Source organism: Crinia signifera, chromosome 2 (genome assembly GCF_055691185.1).
Source record: "Crinia signifera chromosome 2, ASM5569118v1, whole genome shotgun sequence".
NCBI classification, from domain to species: domain Eukaryota; kingdom Metazoa; phylum Chordata; class Amphibia; order Anura; family Myobatrachidae; genus Crinia; species Crinia signifera.
Window position 1 is genome coordinate 329,131,480 of NC_139218.1, and position 12,284 is coordinate 329,143,763.

General features: G+C 45.3%; 1 protein-coding gene across 2 annotated transcripts in view; it reads left to right on the forward strand.

Moving 5' to 3' along the window:
* KIF5A (kinesin family member 5A) overlaps positions 1 to 12,284 on the forward strand; it is a 150,405-nt gene that overhangs the window by 104,885 nt on the left and 33,236 nt on the right. For both annotated transcript variants that reach the window (XM_083169389.1, XM_083169390.1), the window contains exons 15-19: positions 943 to 1,089; positions 2,355 to 2,543; positions 9,099 to 9,216; positions 10,481 to 10,545; positions 11,182 to 11,288. In XM_083169389.1, the coding sequence (XP_083025515.1) occupies positions 943 to 1,089; positions 2,355 to 2,543; positions 9,099 to 9,216; positions 10,481 to 10,545; positions 11,182 to 11,288 (626 nt within the window). The remainder of the gene's footprint in view (positions 1 to 942; positions 1,090 to 2,354; positions 2,544 to 9,098; positions 9,217 to 10,480; positions 10,546 to 11,181; positions 11,289 to 12,284) is intronic.

Genomic DNA, 12,284 nt, shown 5'->3' on the forward strand with positions numbered 1-12,284 from the left:
ATACAATGTATATCTCTCTCTCCATTTCATGTTGGAGATTATGCAGATTCTAAAGTTCCTATGATTCCTGGTAGTCAAGTCCCAACATGGCCATCACCAATTTTGCCTTCCCTTCACCATTTTAGTATTGGAATAAAAGCCTGATAGGCGGACTCCTGTGGGTCAGTTTAGTTAATGACCCTTTGGTGTTTCTGCAGCATTACCTCTCTTTGTAGTGGAGAGGAACATGGACAAACTAGCAACCACACTTCGGTTTTCTCAAGATAAAAATGTGTATTAACTATTGCTTCAATTACACCTCTCCCCTCCCCCTCCCCCCCCTCCCCTCCCATCCTACCTGACTATTAGACAATGTCAGACAATGACTCAAGGCCAGCTCTGCCTTAAGGATGACTCAGAGAGGCATCCTTGTTGAACTTAATGCAATCGGCAGGTGTTCAACTTGTAAAACGGTACACAACTAAAGATTTATCTGTCCAATTTGTCTGTTGGGAACACATATTTGGTAATGTACGGACAATCAACCATTTGCTCCTAAATCTTTGTTAGCAGCCAACAGACATTCAGACAAATTGGTTACAGCTGATTGATTAAACCTATTTATCCAATTGTTTTTTATCTGTTTTACAGCGTTTTCAAGCAAATGGTTTCCTGTCGTTTGTTCCCATACATTACCAGATTTTGGTTCCTGCTAGGCAGATTGAACAAAAAAATCTTCCTGTGTGTACACAGCATTAGACGCATGTTCACCTTAGTATTTGGAACGTTGTATTGGTGTGTGGGGTGACGATGGGAGTAGTAAGCTGAGGTTTTGCCTAGGGTTAAATATCTATTATGATCTGTTTCACTGTAAAGTGTTTTAACTATCATTTAAATCTTTTCATGCTATCTGTCTAAAGAGGACTTTTAGGAATGTGTAATATATTTTTGTTCCTTTTTAAGGCCACTCTCCTGGCTCTGGAAAATGATCTACATCGATTGCAGGAGTTCAGTGCACATCAACGTAAGCGGATTGCAGAGGTTCTCAATGGCCTCATGAAAGACCTGAGTGAGTTCAGTGTCATTGTGGGCAATGGAGAGTTTAAACTGGTGAGTGACAATGCACAGTACATACATAGGGTGAGATTTAATAGGATGAGATATTCAGAAAGTGAGAGATTTGGGAAGAAATCTCCAGTTTTTTTTAAAGTGGCAATCATTTACACTGCAAAACCAGTTTGATTTTGCAGTGTAAATGATTGCCGCTTTAAAAAAACAGATTTCTTCCCAAATCTCTCACTTTCTGAATATCTCATCCTATTAAATCTCACCCATAGTGTTCACTCTATACCATACACACCATATAGCCGCTCTCATCGTTGTCACGATGCGGCCGCCCGTGACACTTTTATCACAGTAAATCTGCACCCAAAATAGACGCACAGAGGTGGCGATCAGGCTGCACCAATCACCACGGATCTTTCACATGGCAATTGACACGGCAATGATGAGTGCGGCTACATATGTATGACATCCATTAAGAACCACTTGGCTCATCTATACAGTGGTGTAACTACAGTTTCACTGCACCCTCTAAAAAAATGTATTCTTCACTTTTTTATTTGTAATCAGCGCTGCCTTGGCGGGTTCAGGGCCCTACAGTGTACTTACATGGAGGGAGGAGGGACTTCAATCAGTGCTGCACTGCCGAGTTCAGGGCCTGTAGTGCAATTACACAGAGGGAGGCAAAGCTGCTTATTCTGCAGATTCCGGTAGTGTAGCTGAGCCTGCAGTAGTGGCCACGGTTACTTATAGATGTAAGTAACATCTATAATTTGCATAATATAAAGTTATACAGAACAGCTGATTGGTTGCCATGGGACACTTCTCTGGCTCACTTCTCCTCCCTTATCAGTACTTCATACATCTACCCCTATATTCCAAACTGTCTTCAATTTAAATTCAGGGAACATTAATCAGCCAACTTCGTCAAAGTCGGGTGTTTTGCCGTTTCTGGCAGCATTGAACGAGGAATTTGACAAAACAGATCCGACTTTAAAACCATTCGGATCTCTTTTGTCGGAAACGGACGTGTATTGTCGAATTCACAGCCGTTTCTCGACAATCTATGGGAAGTTCCGAAAGTCAGAATCCCACATTGAATACCCCTCAAAATCTTCCCTTGTGGCCGGTCCTATATTGATATTTAATATTTGCTCCGGCACCAATAGATAGCCTAAAGTTTTCATACACAGATTAGGTTTTTTTTTCTTATTTGCTGTGGTCTCAGCCAATAGGCATAAAGGGACAGAACTTCTCGCCACCTGGAGAATACTGGTTTACGGTGTAATTTCTGATTTTGTCTTTCCCTTTAGCCTGTGGAGATCAGTGGTGCCATAGAGGAAGAGTTCACTGTGGCACGCCTGTATATCAGTAAGATCAAATCTGAGGTGAAATCAGTGGTCAAACGCTGTCGTCAGCTGGAGAACCTCCAGGTGGAATGTCACCGTAAGATGGAAGTGACTGGGAGGGAGCTGTCCTCATGCCAGCTGCTTATATCACAGGTACAGTAAGCAGCTATATGTGACAGACTGGTGTGTGTGTGTGTGGGGGGGGGGGGGGGGAGGGAGGGGGGTGTTAGGAGGTAGAAAGGGATAGGCTTGTGAAGGGGGTAGGCTGGCGATTTGGGCATGTAAGAGGGCTACTTTTTGGAAATTTTTCCAGGGCCACTTTGAATTTGTAATCTACCTATGACACCAGGGAAGACACAAGGATGGCCGCAGCTGCTTCCATATCAGAATGATGCCCATGAGGAGCAGTGACGTGCGGTGAGGTTTGTGGTTGGTGAGGCACTGGCTTGTTAGAGCCAGCACCGACAGGCTCTGTGGGGGGCGTTGGGGCCGGGTTGCTTCTGCGCTGACAGGCAGGTGCGGTAGCTGCCCCCTGCATAAGCAGCAGAGACCCGGCAGAGCAGCTCCTGCCTGTTAGTGCAGAAGCAACCTGGCCCCAGCGCTCGCCACAGACCCCGTCATTGCTGGCTCCACCAAGCGGCCTGGGGTCTGCCTGCCCACATACCTTTTTTACTTAAAATAAAAACATGCGCCCAAATGTAATAGCCTCTTAAGGGACAGACTTGTGTGTGTTTGTGTTGTGACAGAGGTGTGTATCTGTGTATTTGTGTAAAGTGACAGAGGTGTGTGTTTGTGTAAAATGAATGTGTTTTTTTTTAAATGAAAGCAGCATATTGGCCCAATGTACTAGCCTCTGAGTTCAGTGGCTGTGCAGGGTGCCGGCTGAACTCTGAGTTTTTTTTCTAAAAGGGCGACCATTTACAATGCATGGTTTTGCCTTGTAAATGTTTGCCTCTTTAAAAGAACCTCTGAGTTTAGCCAGAACCCCGCACAGCCACTGAACTCAGAGGCTAGTACATTGGGCCAATATGCTTCATTTAAAAACACACTTATTTTACACAAACACACAGAAACAGTACACACCTCTGTCACTTTACACAAACACGCACCTCTGTCACTTTACACAAATACAGATACACACCTCTGTCACAACACAAACACACACAAGTATGTCCCTTAACACAAACACACAAACACCTGTGCCATTTAAAAAAAAAAAAAAAAACACAGCCCCCACCCTTCCACAAGTGCCAAACACACATTACAGTACCTTTAAGCCCAGGCACTGGCAGCAGTGACCGAGGCATCCCGAGACAGGCAAGCGGGGAGCACCGGGCGGGAGGGACCACAAACAGAAAAGGGGAGTACAGCTTGTGTGCCGGTCCCCGGTGGCCAGATAACAGCGGGAGCTGGCGGCCAGGCCCGGCCAAGCTCCGCCTCCCCCCGCACACCAAATCAAGTCAGCAGACGAGCCGTGTAGCCTATGTGGTTACAGCCTAGCCGTGCAGCCTATGTACGACCCCGTCACTGACAAAGCGCCACTGTGTCCAATCACTTCTGCCTCAGTGACAGGGGTGTGCTTTCATATAGGCAGAAAGCACGTCCCTGTCACCAAGGCACTGCTATAGGTGCCGCCTATACAGATTTTTTAAATGAGCTTTTACAGCCCGGTTCTCAGCCCTGCCCACTGCCCGCCCCTTTGTCTGTTACTATAATATAGACAGCTGGAGGCACCGCACTTGGTGCCTCCTTAACTACCGTATATACTCGAGTATAAGTCGACCCGAATATAAGCCGAGGGACCTCATTTTACAACAAAAAACTGGGAACACTTATTGACTCAAGTGGGACCCTCACTCGAGTATAAGCCGAGGGGGGCTTTTTCAGCATAAAAAATGTTCTGAAAAAGTAGGCTTATACTCGAGTATATATGGTAGTTAAAAAATAAATAAAACAGAGTAAAAATTATTCTAATAATACAAAGCATATACTTATGATACATAAAATGTGTCATAAGTATTTTCTTTGTATTTTATTATTATATCAATCATTAATGACAGGGGAGGCACTGCCTCCCCTGCCTCCCCTGACTGCACGTCCCTGATGAGGGATGCCAGTCCTTCAACAGAACCGCCTCCATGAGGGCTGCTTCCATACATTTCCTGGGCTGTTTTTCCATCCCAATCAAACCCTGCCTGCTTCCATTGCCCTCTACACACCATGGCACTGCCCCTGCCACATGCAGCCATGTCCTCACTTACACAATTGCACCAGTGCACACCCTGGCCCATATATTATGCTCACCTCTCTGGACTCCCATGTTAGCATTGCAGAAATCACCAGGAAAATTATACATTATACATCAGCCATTTTCCCAGAGATTTGCCCCACCCCCTCTTACACTGGCCCTGCTCTATACCCACGCAATTCAAGGTAGATTATTCACAGATAACAGCAGCAGCAGATGAGTGATTAGAAGTCATCAAAATGTAGCTATTACATAATAGAAAATGTACATTGTATAGTAAGACATTATAACATCCTACACGGATTACAGTTGTTCTAGCTGGAAAATTCTGAGCACAAGCTTCTCTGTGTGCAAACGTTTGGGAGAATCTATGTTGATGAGATCTTAGCTGCGGTTTTAGGTATTATGAATTAGGTACTCTTTACCTAGCACGGCGCCCGCGATTACAATCGCGGGCGTCGGGGGTAAAAAATCGTGGGCATCGCGGGTAAATCAAAAACGGGTGCGACGCGATGCCCGCGATGCCCGCGATTTTCCCATAGGGATCAATGTTAAAAGTCAGATTGGTCGCGATTTTAGCGTTAATTGGCTCAATGCCCGCGATTTTTACATAGGAAACAATGTTAAATGGGCCACAGAGCCCTAATCGTCCCCCTGAAGTGTGAAATGGCCCCCACAATTTTTAACGCCACCCCACGATCAACGTGAACCCGAAGCGTGGCGAGCGCAGCGAGCCCGCGAGGGGCGGCGGTACGCGTCCTCCGACCTTTTCATACCCCCACTATCCACGTCGGCGTGGAGTTGAGAATAGAATAGTGTGGCGAGCGCAGCGAGCCACTGAGCCCGAAGCGTGGCGAGCGCAGCGAGCCCCGCGAGGGGACGCGGATACCTTCACAGGTAAACGCGTCCCCTCGCGGGCTTCACAGGTGTCCGCGTCGCCGCGGACACCTGTGAAGCCCGTGAGGGGACGCGTATAACTGTGAAGGTATCCGCGTCCCCTCGCGGGGCTCGCTGCGCTCGCCACGCTTCGGGCTCGGTGGCTCGCTGCGCTCGCCACACTATTCTATTCTCAACTCCACGCCGACGTGGATAGTGGGGGTATGAAAAGGTCGGAGGACGCGTACCGCCGCCCCTCGCGGGCTCGCTGCGCTCGCCACGCTTCGGGTTCACGTTGATCGTGGGGTGGCGTTAAAAATTGTGGGGGCCATTTCACACTTCAGGGGGACTATTAGGGCTCTGTGGCCCATTTAACATTGATTCCTATGTAAAAATCGCGACCAATCTGACTTTTAACACTAAAATCGCGACCAATCTGATTTTTAACATTGGTCCCTATGGGAAATCGCGGCCATCGCGGGCATCGCATCGCACCCGTTTTTTAGTGCATGCGATGGTCGCGATGGTCGCGATGGGCGCCGTGCTAGGTAAAGAGTACCATGAATTATTACATTTAGTACTCAGATGCTGGCAGTGATCAAGTGACTAATCTAGCTCAAAGTACTTCCATTGCTACAGTTGATAGTAAATGACCAGATGCTAATTTTTTTCAGTCATATTTTCGATGGAATGGTTATGGGTGGGTGCATACGTACCCATTTGATCTTAGTAAATTCCGCCATTATTTACAACAGACTCTTTCTGGTTGCATTCATTGTGGAAATGGAATAAAAAAAATTATTGTTGCTATAAAAATATACAGGTTTTTTTTTTAAATAAGTTTCCAAGTACTGTAGATTTTGCCCTTAATCAACTAAAGAACGTTCCAGTCTTCCGGCTAGTCCAGTAGTCCCTTGAGTTGCTGCTCTGTAATAGAAGGAACTTACAAAGCAGAACAAACAGAACGTTGACCTTGTTTTATTCATACACTTTGTTCCTCCATGTACTGCAGTATTGTGCTCAGTTCCTCTTTTGGTAGAAGTGCCCCAGGAGTCATCGCTGGGCACTCTCCTACTGTCAGTGTACTTCCCCCAGCCGCTCTTAGCATATTAGCCACAGATTTAGAATTTCCTAACCATTCTTGCTCAAGACTTTGGGCCTTATGCTGGTTGACTCGCAAGGCTGCATATTCACGGCCTTGCGAGTCCCTCAGACACCTGCGAATGCCGGGTCGCCTGCCCCCCCCCCTCTTTGCATGCTGTGCTTGTTCACGCGGCGTGCAAATGGATGTTCTACATAAACATCCATTCGCAGGCCAAGGGGGAACTCCCACATCTTTTGATGGTCGCCAGCCATCGAAAGATGTGGTGCATGCACGGTTATCAAAAGCGACTTTCAGGTCCCTCAGATATTCGTGCACATTCTGGAGGAAATGCGCGGGCAGCTGACATCTGGCGGTTTCCATGGGAACGCCCAGTGCATTCATGGGAACGCCCATAAATGCTGGGCATTCCCATGGGCCCCATGAACCCCCCCCCCCCAGCCCACCACCCGCAATTTTGTTCACCGTTGAAACAATCTGTTCACTGTGGACACACCCACCAGCACATGCACATCTGCAGAAATGCGCATGCGCATTTCAAAAACATCAAGCTCGCATGCAAATTTGCATACAAGCAAACGGACCTGAATTACAGACTTTGTCTTAGAGTCTAGCAGAATGGACACATGCCCAGGGCTCACTGTTCAACCACAATATACAAGGTAATGTGTAATACAATGAGATGTGCATGGGATGCACAGTTACCAACTAGTGTTACTCCTTTAGCCCTGCATACTGTCTCTGCATTTTATTCTTATATTCAAGCACTTTCCAAATCCTATTCCAACCGACTCTTAAACAACTCTCATCATTGCCCTTTCATTAATGAACACACTAGAAGAATACATGCACAAATTATTTCTCACCTTATTGATAACCTTTTGGTAAATGGTCTGCCCTTAACAAATCTGGTGCAGCACTGTATCAATCCACTCTGAATGCAAGTGCTGGACACATTGGGGGTTATTCTAGTTCACTCTTTCTGACAAAATCCTTCTTAGATGGACAAAACCATGTGCACTGCAGGTGGGGCAGACATAACATGTGCAGAGAGAATTAGATTTGGGTGGGGTTTTACTTCAATGTGAGATCCATATTGCAGTGTAAAAATAAAGCAGTCAGTATTTACCCTGCACAGAAACAAAATAACTCACCCAAATCGAATTGTCTATGCACATTTTACATCTGCCCCCCTGCAGTGCACATGGTTTTGTCCATCTAAGAAGGATTTTGTCAGAAAGAGTGAACTAGAATAAGGCCCATTGTTCTTATTAACCATTTCATTGATGCAATAATAGTTTATTATTACTAGCATTTATATTTAGTGGGCACCATAAAGTTTCTCAGTGCTACACGGAGCAGTGATTCCTGCAAGGTACAAATAGTACCAATCTGCAAGACAACCAGAATACAAGCACACTTTTAATTGCATGCATACTGTATATTTGTAGTGACATCATTGCTTGAACTATAGGAGGGAGAGATGAGACGAGAGTAGAGGGCATATTCAGTGTACTCTGATCACAGCAGTGAGAGTTTTCTCTGGATTAGGGGCAGTTTGAGAGAAGTCTTTAAGATGGGAATGAAATGTTGAAATCAAAGAGGAGGAAAGTCGGTGATCACTGGCTGACCAGAATGGGCAGGAGAAAGAAAAATATGAAGGGAGAAAAAGGGATCTTCACCAAAAATCACCTTCTAGAAATAATATATACACGTCGAGTCTCCTGTATCCGTAGATCTGTTATCCAAAATATTCCAAAAACCGTGTTTTCTTTTAAATATTTCGTATCCCCCCCGCCCCTTTTTTCATACTTACCAAGTCCCCCGATGTCCATGGTGGACTTCAGGATATTATTCAGCGGTCCCAGGAGTGCAGTGCACGAGCGCAGGGGTGCACTGGTGACGTCACCGGACCGCTGAAGAGGATTCTGAAGGCCTCCGTGGACGCTGGGGGACTGTGGACCTTGTGGGACCATCGGGACACCACCAGGGGACCAGGTAAGTATTAAAAAAACAAAATTATTTCAAAAAACGTAAATATCCCTTATCCAAAATTCTCGTGGTCCCGAGCATTTCAGATAAGGGATACTCAACCTGTATGATGTGTTAAAGTATATGCCCCAAGTTAGAAGTGCTGTCCCTTTTCCTTTGTGATTGTTTTCTTCTGCAACCTTTAGCTACTTGCGCAATCACAACTCATAGCTCTATAACAGTTGGAGAGTCAGCAGTTACCTACTGAATGTCTCTTCTAGTCAGTATGACTCAAGTATACAAGTATGTGAGACAATATTAACATTCTCTAGATCATAGCATTTGTATGACATTACAGTTTACTTTATGCTTTTTACACAGTTGGGTAGATTTACTAAATCCAATCAGATTGGTTGCTGGCCATGGGCAGCAGCATTACTTGTCTGTTTTAGAACCTTTAGCAAATGTACCTCTATGTATTTGTATTGTATTTTGTTTTATTGTTTCACAGCATGAGGCTAAGATCAGGTCTCTGACAGAGTACATGCACAGTGTGGAGCTGAAAAAACGCCAGCTAGAAGAGTCCTATGACACCCTAAGTGAGGAGCTAACCAAGATGCAGGCTCAAGGTACTGGCCTTTTTACTACCACATGTACTATGAAGGAGCAAACCAACAGAGGCATTTAAACTTTAAAGGGGTTGTATCATCAGTATCACAATGACGTGATTTGCAGAGAAATGCATCTTCACATACTGTACCCAGTGCCAAATTAATTAGGAAATTGGGTGGTATCTTAGAGCTGGTCTACTCTCTTGGAAGTGAGAGAGAGCTCCCTGATATTTTGGAGTCTTTCAGCCATTTTGGGACAGTTGTCAAAGACAGTCTTAATGATGCAGTACCACCATTCCTTTACAGCAAAGTACATTTCTCCACCAATAACAGGCATGGTTTCTTTTTTAAACCCCTATATTTACTTGTGTAAGAAGAGAGCTGTGTGAGTACTGTGGGGCAGATTTATTAAGCTTGGAGAAAAGATAAACTGGAGATAAAGCAGAGAAAAGGTAGAAGGAGATAAAGCACCAGCCAATCAGCTGTGTTTGAAAAAGACAGTTGGGAGTTGATTGGCTGGTACTTTATCTCCTTTTACCTTTTCTCTGCTTTATCTCCAGTTTATCTCTTCTCCAAGCTTAATAAATCTGCCCCTGTGTGCTTTCTGCTAAAACAAGTGCTGAATCAGAGTAGGACTGACAGGTCTGATATGGTCTCACCTCAGTAGGCGGTTTTTATGCTAATAATAAACTCCGCCTGTCTCAACTATCACAGAGCTTCTGGCGCGGCTGACACTTGCGTTGGGTTCAATGCAAGTTGAAGCGCTGTGGAATGTATTAACATTCATAAACCATCATAAGCCAGTCACCTGTACTGCTTCATGTAGTTATTGCGCAGTGGCTGACAGCATTAGATGATGATGAAGTTCTACAGGGCAGATTTATTAAGCCTGTAGAAGTGATAAATTGAATGGTGATAACGCACCAACCAATCACCTCCTAACTGTCATGTTACAGGCTGGGATTGAAAAATGGCAGGTGCTGATTGGCTGGTGCGTTACCACCTTCCACTTTATCACTTCACCACCCTTCTTACCTGCACATTGTCTTGTCAGTGGATTATATTACATTCTCATTCCACCTAATGTCTCAATGATGCCTGTAAATTGAAATGAACTGATCTATGTAATTGGTATTCTCAGAAAATGTCTGCTTCCTCTGTGTAGGGACATGTAGGTGGTCATTTGTCAGTGTTTGATTACTGTACTTAATGCTTTTAGCCTGTCACATCAGGCAACGCATCTGAGTCTGGTTGTACATGTTGTGTCTGTTTCACTTTGCAGAAAACATAACAGAGGTTTCAGCGAAGGATAAAGAGCTGGACGCGATAGAAGCTCGTGAGGTGAAGGTCAGCATTCTTCCATTGCCTGTTCTCTTACATTTATCACCCTTTATATTGTGCTCAGAATCCTAGCTACAGTTCTTTCTGTCAGACACCATAGACATAGAACTAGAGCAGGGTTGCCAACTTTAAGAATCTCCCCTCCGGGAGAAGCCCGGAGAGGAGACTTTCAGCGGCAGTTCTGGGGGCGGGGCTTGAGCGTGGCGTCATTAAGCCCCGCTCCCATGATGCAAAATAGCTGAATTCACAGATCTCTGTGGAGGGGGCGGGGCTAAAATGACGCAGTGGTGATATTTTAGCTCCGCCCCCTCGTCTGAGACCAGCGGATTGCAGCATTTAAATGCCGAAGTCCGCGGAAGACGGCTGCGATCGGTGGGTGCAGTGGAGGTCCCCCTGAATCCAGGAGGGTTGCCCACCCTTCCGGGGGGCCGGGAGGGGGACCCGATTTTCGGGAGACTCCCAGCCATTCCGGGAGGGTAGGCAACCCTGAACTAGAGGGGGAATGTTCCACATTCTAGAGTGTAGCCCTCCTACCTTAGTTATATCTGGTGTGCTGAGTGATGTATCTCATGTAGCTCTACCATATAAGGAATATTCCCTCTGTTATGTATTGTGTCATTTCACATTGACTTGTATCATAAGGTCCTGGAGATGCAGATGGAGAGCCACCGTGAAGCCCATCACAAGCAGCTGGCCCGTCTCCGGGATGAGATTAATGAGAAACAGAAGATCATTGATGAGCTGAAAGAGTAAGACATGAGAGCCGACACAAAGTGGCCATATATTATAACATAAGGGCACACCTGTAATTTACTTTCTTTCTGTAATTAGCACATACAACAATACATACAGATATGTATGTAACATACAGTATGTGCTGGCTGCAGGTCCCCAGGGATCTTCGGTGCTGTTTTTATCACAGCTGCCATTGGACAGTACGAAGCATTCAGGATCACTCTCCTTCAAAGCCCACCCTGTGACTCCTATGAAACCTATACAATGGAAGTCTGGGGGCGGGCTTAGAAGAAGAGCCTAATACTAAGTTGCGAGTGCTGCACGCCATCTGTGATGGAGACAGTGCTGCTGATCCCCGGGGACCTGTAGCCAGCACATATGTTACATTCATCTAACTGGCTTCCACCTGTACTATGTAGCCATCACTGCAGCGGCTGCTGTGATATTCAGAATCTTGGTCAATATAATCTATATTCTGATCTCGCTGTGATGTCGGTGCACAGGACACAGCTACTACAGGTTGAGTATCCCATGTCCAAAATGCTCGGGACCAGAAGAATTTGGGATAACGGATTATTCCGTATTTCCGAATATTTTTATTTTTCAATGATGTATCTTGAGGTATCTTGCATTTATGTTGTACAAACACATCAAACACATGAAATACACTCAAATATATTTTATTTGTGCATAAAACAAGGTTTTAAAACATGAAACAAAGTATGTGTCCTCTCTCAGATATTCAATTTGAATGCCAAGCAATCATTCTCTTGCAGATATTTAATGCCAGTTACATATCATGTGTGGCAGTTACATATCATGTCCCCAGTAGTGCCAGTTACAGATGTCCCCAGTAGTGCCAGTTACATACCATGTCCATAGAAGTGCCAGTTACAGATGTCCCCAATAGTGGCAGTTACATATCATGTCCCCAGTATTGCCAGTTACAGATGTCCACAGTAGTGCCAGTTACATATCATGTCCCAGTAGTGCCAGCTACAGATGTCCCC